This window comes from Manacus candei, unplaced genomic scaffold, assembly GCF_025592945.1.
Source record: "Manacus candei isolate 608988 ecotype Guabito, Panama unplaced genomic scaffold, ASM2559294v1 h1tg000014l, whole genome shotgun sequence".
Classification (NCBI taxonomy): domain Eukaryota; kingdom Metazoa; phylum Chordata; class Aves; order Passeriformes; family Pipridae; genus Manacus; species Manacus candei.
The window spans coordinates 61,259,720-61,275,541 of NW_026138062.1; the positions used below are offsets into that span (position 1 = coordinate 61,259,720).

Here is a 15,822-nt window from a genome sequence, read left to right on the forward strand (position 1 = left end):
CTATCTATGTGATGCCAGCTGTCTTAAGCACTTTCTTATTTTCCCTGAATTTAGTGTGCCAGTGAGCCTGAATTCAAATGGTAACAGTAACTCTTTGTGCTTCTGCCAAAGCTCTCAAGGTGTCCTCAGGATTAGGAAATATGCATTTTGCTTGGAATGGGAGTTTAATTGAACAGAGCCACTCTGAGGATTTTATATCCTTAAATCCAGTGAGATTTGGGGGACACACATCACTGTGATTTATATCAAAGGTTTTCAGTTCTAGGCAATGGCCTCCTGAATCCAGAAAGACTTTCACTGTCTGTCCCTTTTGAGGTTGGGGTTGGGGAATAATAGCCACTCCCTCTTCAGGAAAAGTTATTCCTTTATATCTTAAGTCAGCCTCCATCAGTCATTACTGATTTCCTACCTAGCTCCTTGTAACAAAATCCACACTTCAAAAGACAGTTGTACTCCATGGTCTTTGGTCTGCTCTTGCTTACCAAAACCTGAAAGTCTTCTCTCAGGATTGACAGAATCATAAATAATTAAAACCATCTTATCTGCCTCTGCATAGCTCCTGCCTTTCTCGTGACCTTTCCAGTGGATCTGCCTGCCTCCATCTTGCTTCCTTTCTGAACAAAGAGCAGTCTAAAAAGCTTTTCTCTTACGGCCACCTGGACATTGCTCTCAGCATCATGGGCTTTTCTTTTCTTCCATGTCTTTTCTACACTTAACCAAATCCATCCCACCTCTGCCACCATGTGTGACACAAAGAGTTTGACTGTGTAATGAAAGAGAATCTGCTTAATAAGACAGAGCTCTTTTCAAAGATGCAACTGTATTATTTCAAAGCAGAACTGAAATGAAAACAAGCAGCACAGGCAGCACCTACTGCCTTTCTTAGTCACTGCTTCAGAAAATTGTTTTGCTCGAGAAAACCAATGCTTGGTGCCCAAGCCATATATTGGTAACATATCCTAGTTGCCTCTTAACAAGACAGAACAACATCACTGCAGTTCACTCTTTCCACAAGCCACATGCCTTTAAGAAATAACAGAGACATTCCTGAAGCAAAACACAGCAATTCTAGCCCATCTTATGAGCCCATCTTTTGGACTCTGTCAAAGAAGCTCTTTCGGGGTGTCATGATTTCCCTTAACCTTTTATTTTTCCAATTCTCTTCTGTTGCCCTCTACTTTCTGAATTAGTTCCTCATTCCTTCTCCTAGGAGCTGCTGGTCACAAGTATATGAGCTAAGAACCAACACCCCAGATTACACCACACATTGCCTAAAAATAAAGGTTCAACCTGGGTTCTACACAGAATTTTGTGCTGTGTTACCAATTTATGGATAATAATAGAAAAAGGTAGTTTATTTGAAACAGAAACATCCAGTTACTGAAGCCAAATGAATAGTCTTACAGGAAAAACCCCAATGTGTCATTCATTAACTTTCTGGCCCAATCAATAAGGAATGCAACAAAAGACAAGTGGTTTTCTTCCCTGCTTTGAATTTTATCACAAAAAGAAGATTATTTTTTAATGAGATATAGTATTTGAAGGATGATAATACTTAATTTGACTAGTTGCTTGAGAGGCACACAATCAGCTGGAATTCACTGACCCATTTTAAATTTGCCAGCTGCTTTGAAACACTATAAGAAAACAATATATACAGGACACATGCATTTTTCACTCCAAGGTAATTTCCTTACACTTGACTGTTAGTCTTTCTGCTACAACAGGTCACTTCAACAGTTTGTCCAGACTACAAATACTCTCGGAAATTTCCTAAAGATTCCTCCTATCTGTCTTATCTGTTAACTTAAAAGAAAGCAAAACCAAACTGTACATTTTTTTTCTATCAGAACAGCAGTAAAACCAGTCAGGTCTTATATACATACATATTTTCATTTGAAGTGGCAGACAGCTGACAGTCTAAATTAGTTTCATTGACTTAGAAAATTATATTATTTGATTACCTTGTGTCAGGTTTTAGGTTTTCCACAGTAGAATGGGTTTGATTTGTAGTGATAATTGATTTCTCCTTTTCACCGTCACTTCCTCCATTTTCAGTAGACACAACCTCATACTCTGGAAAATTATAGTAAAGAAAAATTTGTTTAAGTAACGTCTCTTACTTGAGCTTCTTCACTGCTCTCTCTTTTATCATCTGATTTCCACTCTTGTTGCCTTATAGTCTGTAAGGACAACTTGTGTGTACCTGTCTGGACATTAATATGCTAAAATGATTAAGATAGATCTAGTTCCAGATTGTTGTGTGCCCAGCCTCTCATCCCTTCTCATAGTTCAGTTATGGAACAGAGGATACTCAGCATCTCATCTTTGCCCAATGGTACACTCATGATGAAATTTGAAACACAAGTATAAGAATTCTGTAGTTTGAATGAAACTGTATCAAAGTTGAAAGCGTAGTTTCTAAATTCTTAAACCTTGCTTAACTTAAAATAAGACCTATCTTTTTAAGATTTTCAAAGGAAACTGCCCAACTAACTTGAATTTGTGCACTTAGGGAATCTGCTAGTTTAGAATGAAATCATTTTGCATAAATTTATTTCTGTATTTAGATGATTTTTAGAGTATCACTACTTTCTTTTCATCTCACTCAGATGTATCATCAGGCACAAACCATTCTCTGAGCAGGGAATTAACAATAGATGTTTGGGAAGAAGATACTTTTTCAATCCTAGCCCAGTCCAAGACATAGTTGGTCTCTAGCAGAAAACTGTCCCAACTTATAACAATGTCTTCTAAGAAAAACATTAAGTATAATGTTAATTTTCCTCTCTTTGCAAAGCAATTCCCAACCTCATCAGCCCCTTCCTTTCCCCTTCCTTAAACCTCTCTGTGATATCACATGCAGCTTTGCTACTGCTAAGCTACTAAAGGAGGATGTTTTCAAAGAACATTTGCAATGAGCATTTAGATCTACAGAACAATGAATAAAGTAGGTACTATACTGTGAGAACAGAGGCCACTTATCAACAGCTACAAAACCTCTAGAAAACTACATCCTTTCTGTTTTTTTCCTAATGGTTCTATTAATGTTCTTGTTTTTAACTAAATGTTAGCAAGATGTATGGCTTTTTTTTTTTTTTACTAAATCTTTTAGTAATGAAAGGAGACCCATTTATTGTCAACACAGAAAGACAAAACACCTGCAATAGGATTCAATTTTGAAAAGGAAAGGCTGTCCTAATTGCTGCTGGACTCTCAGATCCTCACTCCTAATAAATGTAGAAGATGTATATATGAATGAGTGTAGTGGGTTGGCTTTTGGATTTTTTAGGCCTTTCTTAGCAACGGGGGTCAGAAATCTAAGGAAGTATTCCATATCATCCTTTAGCTTAACACAACATATAAATAAGGCAGAGATAAGAGAGCTTGTGCTCTTCTCTCTTCTGGTGCTGAAGGCGCCAGGTCTCTCCATAGATGGTCTTTGCCTGTATGGGCCAAGTCCTGCCTGCTCCCACCTGCCGTTATCTCCGGTCCCTTCGGGAGGTGTGGGGAGTTGGTTGGTGCTTTGCACGGTTCTGCTGTCTCGTTCAGGGAAGTATTTAATTCAATTTTTTTATTTGTTTGTTCGCTAGCCCTCTATTAGCGGTGTATATTTGGAGGGTATTTGGTTTTAGGTTTTTTTATCCCTGTTTCCCCCTCCTTTTTTCTTTTTTTCCCCTCGGGAGTTCCCTATTGCGTGTATAATATATTCAAATTATATATATATTGTGAATATATGTAAATATATATTTTTGATATAATCCCGTTTTCATTCAGACTTCCTTTGGTTTTTCTGTGGTTCGTGGGGTTTTTTCCTCACTTGAGAGAGTGGGAGGGGGGAGGAGACAGCTTGGACTTGGCAAGAGAGCCAGGCCAAACTTACACACACACAATTAGGATACACAAATTGACCCAATTTTGAACTCAGTTGTGCAACTATGGTTTCCTATGCATTCTTTTATGCAAAAATCAGCTATCAAACCCACTGCAGTAAATTACAATTAAGTGGAAGCGCAAAGTAGCTCTAAAAAATTATGTTCTAAAATTGCAAGCTTCTAAACCCCAGCAATTCAATCTAAGTAATTATATACATGTATGTATGTGTGAATTTTAGGTTTACTGGTATAGTTTCAAAAGGGACCTCCTACACAACATCTTTCTTTCTTTACCTTGCAGTAGATTCAGTTATTTAGAGCATATACAGAGCAACATGCATGTCAGAAAGCCAGCCTGAAGAAAGAAATTAATGCCAATAACGAAGATTTAAAAATTTCCATTTTCAGAAGTCCTCTCCCTTCCACCAGTCACCCATGAACAGTAACAAACCAACCTCTACCTTTTAAAATCAAACTTATGGACCTGCAGGAATGGGTGTCTCAGAAAAGATGGGAGAGGGGGAAGTAAGTAGAGGACTTTTACTTTAGGTCGTTTGTTCAAGTGTGATCCCAGTTCAATGATATTAGCATTGATGATTAGTATATATTTGTCTAAAACATAACTGTTTCCTTTCTATGTGTTTCCTCTTTGGAAACAAAGACATTTTCCTATCTAGCCACCAAGGGCTAAGTGAACCATGGAGAAAAAACCATGCAAAAGCACTTATTTGTCCTGATTAAACCTCATTAGAGAAATTATATTTATTAAGAAGCACGGGAGAGATGGTGGATATCCACTGCCTTAGGTACATCCAGATAGTGAATGAATAAGTGACTTCTGCCAACCCCAAGTCAATGTGTGATTTGGACTTTTTTAACTCATTCAAGTTGGAAAACAAAATGCAGTAAAAATGTGTATGAGCTCATCCATAAAAAGAACTGCTGAGCACATCCAGTACCTGCTTGTTACTCAGTACACAAGGCAACAAACTGCCCTACATTTCTGTGGCAACGCAACAGGAGTAACAGAGAACGAGCAAAATGGTTTTGGTTCCTGACATTTGCAGCCTTTACAAAAACAAGGAGGTGAGATTGATCACTGTTTTGGTTATTATTTGTCAGACCTTTCTGTTACTGAAGCACAGTTTTGTTTTTAGGCATACCCAATGAAACCCCTTGTACACAGCTAAGGTTAAGCAAAGTAACCATTTAAAAAAAAGGTGCAACAAATCATGCTTTCTGTTTTCACAGTTCTATCTGAAACAGTGTATTTCTTGAAAAAAAAATGATGTGATGCCTAAATTAGATGATTGGAAAAACATGTATAAAATACAAAAATAAAAAGAGATGACAGAAAAATTGATTTAAGTCTGTCTAAACAAGTAATGTCACAGTGGTGCCAATATGAAGCAATCACTGTTTTCAGAAAATGGGACTCAATGCCTTCTTTTAAATTCAGAAAGTGTCCTTGGATGAGTTCATTAACTGAATTATTAACGTCAATGTTTAATTTTTGTAAGCTAGTATTGAATACAGAAGACAGCGGAAAAATTAGGAAGCCCATCTTGCATGTTTACCTGCCTATGTAGTGATTCCTGCATGACTCACATGCATTAATTCTCAATACAAAACCCTTACCTTAGAAATGAAAAAAAACCAGATTCTTTCAGCATAGAAAACTTGTTGACCCTATGGTGGCTACTGCAAGTATTATGCTGACAAATTTCTACTGACTTACTAGATGGATGTAAGGTTTGATTGTGTCTGGCCCACTGTTAAATGACATCTGCCAGTCAAGAAAGATGTCTGCATTATGTGTGTGCATCTATATAATAGACTGCTGTTGCACTCTTGGACCTTCTTGACAAGATCTTACCAGATCCTGTACAGGAAGAAGCCAGAAATTAGAAGATATAGAGTCATACTTAAATATTTTTTTGTGTCATCCCTGACACTGACACCAATGATCTTGTTCTAATCTAGTAGCATTTTCTTATCCACACTGGAATTCATAGTAGCACAAAATAAAAGCACCGAGGTCCTTCAATCTGTTGAGATTAAAGTATTTTTTAAATGCCAAAAAAGTAAATTAAACTGGAAGTACTATACTATCATACAATGAAGGAAAGCAATCAAACCAACCTGTAACAGTGTCATTGTCTGGTTTTTCCCAGTCCAATATGACAAAGGTTGGACAGCCCTCAACCGTCACCACTGTGAGATTGGTTGGAGGATTTTGTGGAGGACGAGTGGGTTCTTCCTTGCTTCCAGCTTCTTCTTGAGGAAAATGTTCAAGAGAGCTTGTGATAGAGCAAGGCACATCATCGTCTTTCTTCATGTACTTGACATGGGGAGCTAAGAGCAATAGGAAAGACCTGTTACTCAACAGTGTTTTTGCAAAATGTCAATGCCATTTCACCTAGTTCACAACATCCATCTCAGGGCACCAAGTAAAAGTCTGCACAAGTCAAACACAAATGTTTCAGAATAAAACCCATATATTCAGTTTTAAGCTGCTTTAAAAAAATTTTTATTTATTGCTGTTAGACCCGCAATCACTGCCTTCATCCCCCTCTCATTGGCACCACTGAGGAAATATCACTTTGATATTAGCAGGTGATAGACACTGCTTGAAAGAATTAAAATCACAAAATAGGACAATTAACTATATTTCTTCTATAGTAAAATGACACTATAATTCTACCTGTAGCTTTTGTGAAACATGTTAATACAAAAATGTCCCATACACTTTGTTTCACCAGAAGGATTAACAAGTTTAGTCCAAAGTCATTAAACTCACTTAATGAAACTTGCAGTTTCTAAAGTAACTGTCAAAATCTTAACCATTTTCAGTGGTACAGCACCAAATCTTGGAACAAACTTTCTGAGGCATATGTCTTGTACTCTGCATCAAAATTAGAAAGATTACTGAAGACAAACACTCTCGTTCTAAGATTAAAATTTTTGTTGGAGGTAAACAATAAGCTCTCTCAAGAAAGAAGGTGTCTTCAGAAATGTAGTGTCTCTTACCAGAACAAGAAAAAAACCCTGAAAAATATTTTCATATGAAAGCACTTCTTCCTTTTATCTCAACTTGCTGAACCCTCTAGATTATTGCAACAGCAATAACTTGACTACAGGCTGGAAAAGAGGTGAGGGATATATGATGGGTAGATATCCTGTATGGCAAGGTGCACTGGTATTGGGACAATACCTCTCCAAGCACATGTGCAAGCCCACATGAAGAGCCACAGCATGTTTGTGAACAAAACTGTAAACTAGGAGGTGGTAGCAGGATTTGTGCCAAAGCTCTTTCAGCTGCCACTGAAGCGACACAGAATCAAATAAAATTTTGGCCTTTGAATAACCAAACAAAATAATTTTGATGCAAGATAGGTCAGTCTTCATATATTCCCCCAAATGAAAATACCATAGCTATTAATATCCTACCTTGGTACCTTGGTTTGCCTGAAGAATCTGTTTCTGATGTAGGACTTGAGCTGAAGACAGTTGCATCCACTGTGGGAAACACAGTTATAATTTCCAATTAATTCAAAGTTTTGGTGTTAGAACTGCAGCATTTCACAGTTCCTTTGGCATTTTAAATCCCGATGAAGGTCTTCCATGGCAGACCTTTGCTGCCAGACCTGTTGTTTCATGTTAGTGACCCCATTTTAGCTGTGGTGCTAAGTAAATCTCGTACTTACCTGCTACTATAAACCTAGCCATAATCAAAATGACAGACTTCGTGACTGCTGCTGGATTCAGTTCATGCAGCATATGTAAAATGTTTTTTAGACCTTTTAAAAGTATTTTTTTGCACTGTACTTGCTGTTTAGTTTGGAGCTTGTTTTATGTTCCTAGAACATATAGCACTATTACATTGGCACATTAACTTCTCTAAAAATAATAACAAGGGAATCACAAATTCTGTCTCCAGAGTGTACAACTTCCACAAAATTTGAAGGAAATTGAAGGCAAATGCACTGGTGAATAAAAATGTGCTAAAGCAGTCAGGATTCATGACACCAGTGTTGTATTAATTAGCCATTACACTGAATAGAATCTTCTTTTAGACGCAAATACTATAATGGACCTCAACAAACAGCACGATACATTCACAATGAGCATTTATAAATAAGTCAGTCTAGCATCCAACTCGCTTTACTGAGCACTAAGGGTCACAGTGAGTTCATGATCATTTAAAGGAGACAAGAATTTCAGTATTACAATACATCCAGGAAAATTAGAAACAGCATAATTTATGACAATACACTTAGAGCTGCATATCTAGGCTCAAAAATTCTAAGCACATCCTCCTCCAAATCCATTACTGGATGTCACTTCAAAGAGGCTTAGGTTTGGACTTGCAGTCAAGTCCCAATTTTATAAAGGGCAAATTACCAATTAACCACTATGTGTGCTCTATTACCTTTTTCCCCATTTAAATGGTGGCAGTTTAATCAGATACCTAGAAGGATGTCACATCCATGATGAGCACAAATCAGTCACTGTCAAATAATAGTTTGAACTTATGTCCTGTGCAAAAAGAAATTTGCAGGAAAAGAAGGTTCCTTATCTACTCCCTGCACAGACCTAAATTGCCACTGAAGAGTATTGAAAAACCTACTAAGCATATATGGATTTATAGGAAATGGAAGGGCTGTCATATTCTCAGTTATCAAGATATGTATCAGAAGACAGCTAGATTAGCTCAGTCAAATTAAAAAAGTTGCAAAGTGGCATAAAAGAAATCAGAATCACCCCAAACTGAATGCTTCTTGTATTAAATATCTAATACATCAATATAATTTAAGGAAGGGAAGCAAAAGAAAATGGAAACCTTAATGTTAATTAAAAGAAAAACAGAAAAAAAGAAACCAGAACTGTTTGTAATATGCTTACCATAATACTCTGGAGTTGCAAAAGCTGTTGGTGTCCTATATGATGTTCCTGTCCTCACAGGCAGTGTTGGTCCAGCAGGTTTAGCTATAGTGACAGACGGAGGGACTTGTTGCAACAAGGTGTTCAATATTTAAAAGAGAGAAATAGCTTTATGGTTTTCTAGGGGAACTCAGATTTCTGACAAGTGCTTTGTGCAACAAGTACTTTCATTGAAACCATGGTAATCCCTCAAAATTTATACAACAGCTTTCAGCTGGATTTAGGAAAGTTCTGAATTGTGCTTATTGCAGATATAACCGAATCCTGAAACCCAGTAAGAAAATTCTTCGCTACTTTGAGATTGTTTTAGAGGACTTCAGTCAGCTAGAATATTACCTGGTTTAATGCACAGAACCATCCTACACGGACTGGTAAAAGGATGCAAAATGACCACCGCTGACATTTCTCTTTCTTAAGTAAAAGAGCACATTTCATCATGACTTGTAAGACACAACAGCTGAAGTCAGCAACTGGAATTTGGATTCTTCCCTCAAATATGGGTAAGATCCTTTCATTTCTACTCTCAATACAGTACATAAATTAGCAAGGTTGGAGCTGGAACATGAATAACAATAAACACCAAGTCCTTAACTGTGGTCTGCATTAAGAATTTAACCACCAAACAGTCCTGGAGCTTCCACTAAATGAAATTAAGATGCATTGCAAATGAAAGAAAGGAAAATGCAACCAAGTCCAACATTTTCAACATTTATAACACTACATGATCCAAAGGAAAAAGTTTTCTTTCTGAACTCATTTCTGTACTAGGTGTCATAAGTTTAGGCAGAAACTAACTGATAGAAGCAATACTATCTCCCATAATTAAATAGCTCTTTTAGAAAATTTTCTGGATTCTGTGACATTACTTTTACTCCTCAGCTGTTACCACCTGATAAAGAAAATAAGTTTCTAAGAGGCAAACAATCCATGGTAAAGGATCTTTCAAAATAGCTGTAAAAGATAGAAGCTAAATTCACAAAACATGCAGATACTCCCAGATAACGGTGACGTGACTGGAAAGCTCAACCCCAAAAAAGTCAGGAACTATATAATGTGCATTTATGACACAGAAGACCATGGTGACTGAAGGCAGAACTCTTCTTTAAACTCTGGTGAACGAAGTTTAAAATAACAAAAATCCCTACTTTCCACTAATTTCCTTAATAAAGTTGACTTTGAAAGATTGTCGCTGGAGTCCAGCTTCAAAAAGGTTTTGAAACTATCTTGTTTCCTTTTTTTTCCATTCAGGAGACTTTTAAGGTTTGCACAGAAACCCTTCCATAATATTCATCCACCAGATGAGTTAGAAAGATGCAAGTAAGGAATTAATCATAGTATTAATGAGAAAGAGGACAGAATTCTGACAGGGAAAATCCAAGAAGAACATTGAGGCAAATTTTTCCTGTTAGTACAGTGGAACTGTCTCTCCAGGGAAGCAGAAGAAACTGAATTATAATGTTTAAAACTAAGCTGGATAAAACACTAGGAAACACAGAAGAAGGAAAATCGGCTACTGGCCCCACAAGGAATAACCAGTTCATCCAACCAATTTATTCCATCTTGAAAGCCGAGGAAGGTATGGTAACTGCTGACTGCCACATAGCCTGGCCTCAGTGTATGGAAAAAGGGTGAAATTTTATATCACTGGTAAATTAATTAGACACTTAGTGGAGAAAATTAGTATAGACCCCCATTACAAGCCAAAGAAAATGTATCAGGTCAACATATTTTATGCTGCAGCTCAAGACTGACAATGTCTTATGTTTTGTTGCAGCTATTACTAAGGAAAGACCACCGGATCAACAGCAAGTATAGACACAACGTTTCAATCTTAGCTCTGCTGCTAGCTTGGAGGTTCTTGTCACTCATCTGCTGCACAAAATACTAAAGAATTATTTAGGTCTTTAGTGCCTTAATAGCACACAAAGTCCCAAATGGAACAAGACAAAGACAACAGTAAATACAGTACAGTGAAGACCTTGGTATTTCCAGGGAATGACAGAGACCAATATGAAAAGGAAAGCACTTGTCATGAGGCTAAGCATAAGGAGATGACAGTTTCTGACTACCTGGAAAAAAGTTAGCCTAAGGATTCTTATATAGAATCCACAGAAAAACATATATGTGCATATTGAATATCAGTTTCAGGATAAAATTAAAATAAAATAGGAAACATGAAAGTTTCTGTGTGCTCTTAAATGGGTACTGAGAAGGTGGAATACTTTAGCACAATAATCAAGTTAAACTCTGTGCACATGAAATAACTCAGCTCACTCTACCTCCTAGTACAGTCAGTTCTCTGGGTGACTATTAGCTCATTATTTGCAGTGGTTAATGGATATGCAATATATATGTGACAGAATTTCTTAACAAATAACCAGTTGGGTGTATACATTGAAGTATAATATTCAATATCTCCCATCCAACATGCACATTAAGTAGCTAAAAATGCTATTAGTAGACATGAAATACTCATAAGGTTGATCTTCTTAAAGGATAACTTGGAGTGTGATATTTGGCTTTCAGCTCCCTTATTAGGGATGATTTTGACATAAGCAGGTTAGGAAAAAAAATCCCAAAATAGAGTTCATGTCAGAAGACAAAAGGTCTATGTGTTCCAAAATACTAGTTTCTATAGATCTCACAGATTAAAGAAATCTATCCTATAAAATTCTCCTGTACCTTAATAGTCAGTATAATCTCACATGCAATAAAATATTTATGTTGAAAAGGCTGAGATACCTGGAATCCCGGGTTTACCAGTCACGGTGTTTGGAGGCAGAGGTTTTCTTCTCATTTGTGTAGGCTTGGCAGGAGGTATAGGAGGGCGCTGAGGTCCAGGTGATGTAGTTACTGAATGACATTACAAGACAGTGTTATTAATTATTCAACCTCAAATTCCATAAAATCAGAAACCCATTACAAGTTATATTCTGACTTCTCAAACAATGTTTCATTTCTTATTTAATATCAAAAGTGGAGGGGTGAGGTTAGGAGCTGAAGTGAATTCTATTTTCAGTCTTAAATTCTTTGAGAAGTATGTGCCATGAAGTTTTAAACCAAGCTTACTCTGAAAATATGTAGCTCCTCTGAGATTTTTTACAAGTGTTTCAGTGATTCACTTTCTGTGTAGTTACTCATTTCTGTCAACAGTAATATTTTGGCATCCAAAAGGATATGTTTTCACACAATAAACACCACCTCAGCGTACTAGGAAACATCTTCAGTATCCTACTCACAAAATTTGTGATCTCTTGTACTTTCTAATTAATAGAACTAGTCACCCTCAGCTTGAAGCAAAAGATGTAATGAAAGGGAAATTATCATTAGGAAAACTTTATCCTATGCTGTTCAAGTGAAAAATGAAAAACGTCACTGTCCCTTCATGCACAGACATGTCTAAAGACAGTTATGTGGTAGAAATTTTTGAAACGCCCAACTTGGTCATTTCAATGTGCAGTTCTAGCCAGTATCTATTAATTTTATCTGGTAAGGTCCTTTGACAGTGAGGTCTAAAAAGAGAGCCTTTAGTTCATAATTACAAATCATTTTACTGTATTTTCCAGCCAATTATGAGGGATTTTATTATGCAAAGGAAAGGCAAAGGAAAAGATTTTTCTTCCACTATTCGCCTTTGCCCTTCTTTCCTTAAGAAAAAACAGGAGATATGTGCAGCACATTTATGTAACAAAAGACTTGTTGTACCTAAGAGGGGAAAACCCTCAAGAGTAATAAAATTCTTATAATGCTGCCAATATCAACAAATACACAAGTTGCCTGATACTGAATTACTGGCTACACAGAGTGCCTCAGGCCCTATGTATCAGACCTTAGTTTACCCTATAAATAGAGTGACTGCGGGAGAGAAGGGAGCAGATCCAAAGACTCACTTGGGAGGACATTTTCAGAAATATTACAATATGCAAACAGGAATATCTCCATCTTTCTCTGTCCCCTTTTCCTTTTGGACTGTTGCAGCCACTTATAGAACCCTTTTTTTTCGTAATCCCTCAGATCAAGACAGGAAATAGTGCTTTGTCTAATTCAGAAAGACGTAATGGTTTTGAAAATAGCATTTATAGGTTTCACATTCACTCTTAATCTCCAAATGGATATGAAAAAGTTATGCCTAAAGAACTGAAAAGAGATAAATTTTTACATATATAAGTCATCATACCCTAGATACTACTACATGATAGTATTCATCATTACTTTTCCCCCAGCCCGTATTTAGGGAATAGGATTGTCTGTGATATTTATGGGGTAAGAATGTGCAAGTATTGACTTGTCAAGTAGTTTCTATCATATCTTCTGAGCAATACAACCACAACAGTCACATGAAAGCCAAAACAACGCATTTGGTGTATGTGTCACAGTTGAATCTATTATATTGCACTCTGAAAAAACAATAATCCCTACTACTACTTCCCACAATGACTTGGGTGACGGTCTATGACGCTACCAAATCTAATCACCAATAAATGGAGACTGAGCTTGTAAACTAGGGCACACAATAGGATTTAGGGATTTTCTGATAGTGTAGATTCTTGCAAGGACAAAAGGATGGTGAACTGTTAGGACTTAATTAATCTTGGGGCTTCTTTAGGGACCGGGAATGTATTTCCTTGACTCAGTCACTCTTGATGAAAGAGGAGGGTGTGCAGCCTCTTGGGAGAGACTTTGTCATTACTGTTGACATAGACAATGGGATTGAGTGAACCCTCAGCCATTCTGTGGCTGACACAAAGCTGGTGGTGTAGTTTACACACTGGAGGGAAGGGTTGCCATCCAGAGGGACCCTGACAGGCTGGAGCAGTGGACCAATGCAAACCTCATAAAGTTCTAATTTTCCTCACAATACTAATAGTCAACACAACTTTCTCATAAATAGGAGTACAATTTGGTTATGCATTTACTTTATTCTCCTTTGCTATGTGGAAACTATTAGTATGGAAAAAATCAGTATTTACAGTATTGTGGCTGTTTGATCAGAAGGATATGATCACGATGATAATTTTTAGCATATAGCATATGTTAGAGAATAAATAGTGACCACAAAATATTCTTATTTTTATCACTTCTAGTAACATCCTGAAGCCATGAGAAAGTGTATTGATAAGGGTGGTTAAGAATTATTTTCTCTTCTTAGTGGAGATGCTTTTTGTGTAGAAAAGGTAGTGTTTTTATTTTTCACAACACCTACAGTTTCCCATATTTTCTACTTTTATTAACTTTACCAGAAAGAGGCTTTTCCCAGGTATCAATATATTCCCAAGGTTTTTTTACATCCACAGCAACTTGCTCGGTAATATCCTCAGGTATATACATATCACCTGTGAAACAAAGGAAATGGAATAAGTCTCTACAGTGCAGCACCAAGTCATGGAATACTTGTATATTGTGTATATTCAAACTCTAGTTAACATTAAGTGCATAACCAGCATGTATGGCCCACCTATATTTTTAGTGATAAATGAGTGAAATCCATTATTTTCTTATTCAAGTAAATAGGAAGTGTTCTGTTTCTAGAAAGTGTGCAATTTAAAAAAGTGTATTTGGAAAGAGAGAATTAATAAGATGGAGAGGTAACAGATCAGTTAAACCAAGATGATATGTGGAAAGATGTGTACAGAGAAAATTCTAGTTTTTCAGTATATGGAATAAAAAGTCCATTGATTCTTGCAAAGGGCAAAGTTCTTCTTCTCCCCATAATAAGATCTTTAGTCATCCTCCATACTAAATAGTTAGAGCAATTCTGAACAAAACATATACCATATTTGGAGTACAGAAGACAAAGTATACATAAAATTCAGTTTGTATATAAGAGAAAGTTATATAAACACATTTTGAAAAAACTAAAGTGGCATTAAAAAGATCAACATAACTCCTGGTACAGAACAACTGTTTCACATGCTGGTATTTATAGTACAGCCAGATTGTTAAATTAATATACTTTCTCTATACAAAATAAGTGTATTTGCTTTATAAAAACTGTATATCTAGTATAGTGAGAAGATGCATTGCAACTTCATCATGTTTGTGGTGACACCCCCCCCCCACTCTTACTCATGACGTCATGAAAAACCTGCAAAATTTAATATATTAAAAATAACCCCTCAATATTACATTAATTATCAAATTCCAACCCTATTCCAACAAAATTTAATCACTTCAACCAAAGATTTCATAGGTTTATAATATGGTTCTCAATTGGTTTTGACATTACACCAGTATTTTTACGTCATGAAACAGATAATTTCTCAATTACTGGAAATATTCATGGGGTCTGGAACAAGTTTAAACTAACCACTGTGTCTTTAATACCATCAGAGGAGTGGATCATTTTAAGGGAAGTAAAGGAAAAAGTGCTCTTGATAAAATAAAACTCAAAATACCTTTATACTTGAATTCCTCTAGAACTTGACGGTATACCCAAAGTTTAAAAAATAAAAAGAAAATAGAACACAAAGATAATGGGTATTATAAACAAAACCAAGTATCTCTCTGTTTCACAAGGAAAATGGAAATGTTGTTTAAAATTTGTTTACTGACATTTGTCAGGAAGTCCAATAGATCAGGAGCAGTTTTTAAAAGATTAAGTATAAATTAAAAAATAACTCAGTATACTAAGTTACATACACAAAGATAAATATGAAAAGACATCTCAATAAAATTATGTTCTAGAGAAAAAGGCTAAAACTTGGCAAAAAACCTAAAAGGAATGCTAGTCATGAGGAGGTAATCTCTGCCTCTTTTCCACAATCAAGTTTACCACCTGGCACTACAGCTAGCCAGGAGACTGAAAAGCCTGCCAGGAAACCAGCCACAATCCCATGTGCTGATGCTGGAAAAAACAAATTCTGCTTATCATCTGGGCCCTGCAGCTTCCAAGCAGACTCTCCATGGGGTGAAACATCTTTGCACTGAGGCTAATGAGCGCAGTAAGGAAGAAGGAATGGAGTACATTCAATAGCAGTGTCAGTCCAGCAAGGAATTAAAAGTT

General features: G+C 36.5%; 1 protein-coding gene across 21 annotated transcripts in view; it reads right to left on the reverse strand.

Annotated features, from left to right (window-relative positions):
* ABI3BP (ABI family member 3 binding protein) overlaps nt 1-15,822 on the reverse strand; it is a 143,348-nt gene that overhangs the window by 18,216 nt on the left and 109,310 nt on the right. For all 21 annotated transcript variants that reach the window (XM_051780933.1, XM_051780921.1, XM_051780925.1 and 18 more), the window contains 6 exons: nt 14,057-14,152; nt 11,562-11,672; nt 8,781-8,864; nt 7,326-7,394; nt 6,018-6,230; nt 1,965-2,076 (listed from right to left, as the gene is read on the reverse strand). In XM_051780933.1, coding sequence (XP_051636893.1) covers nt 1,965-2,076; nt 6,018-6,230; nt 7,326-7,394; nt 8,781-8,864; nt 11,562-11,672; nt 14,057-14,152 — 685 coding nt within the window. The remainder of the gene's footprint in view (nt 1-1,964; nt 2,077-6,017; nt 6,231-7,325; nt 7,395-8,780; nt 8,865-11,561; nt 11,673-14,056; nt 14,153-15,822) is intronic.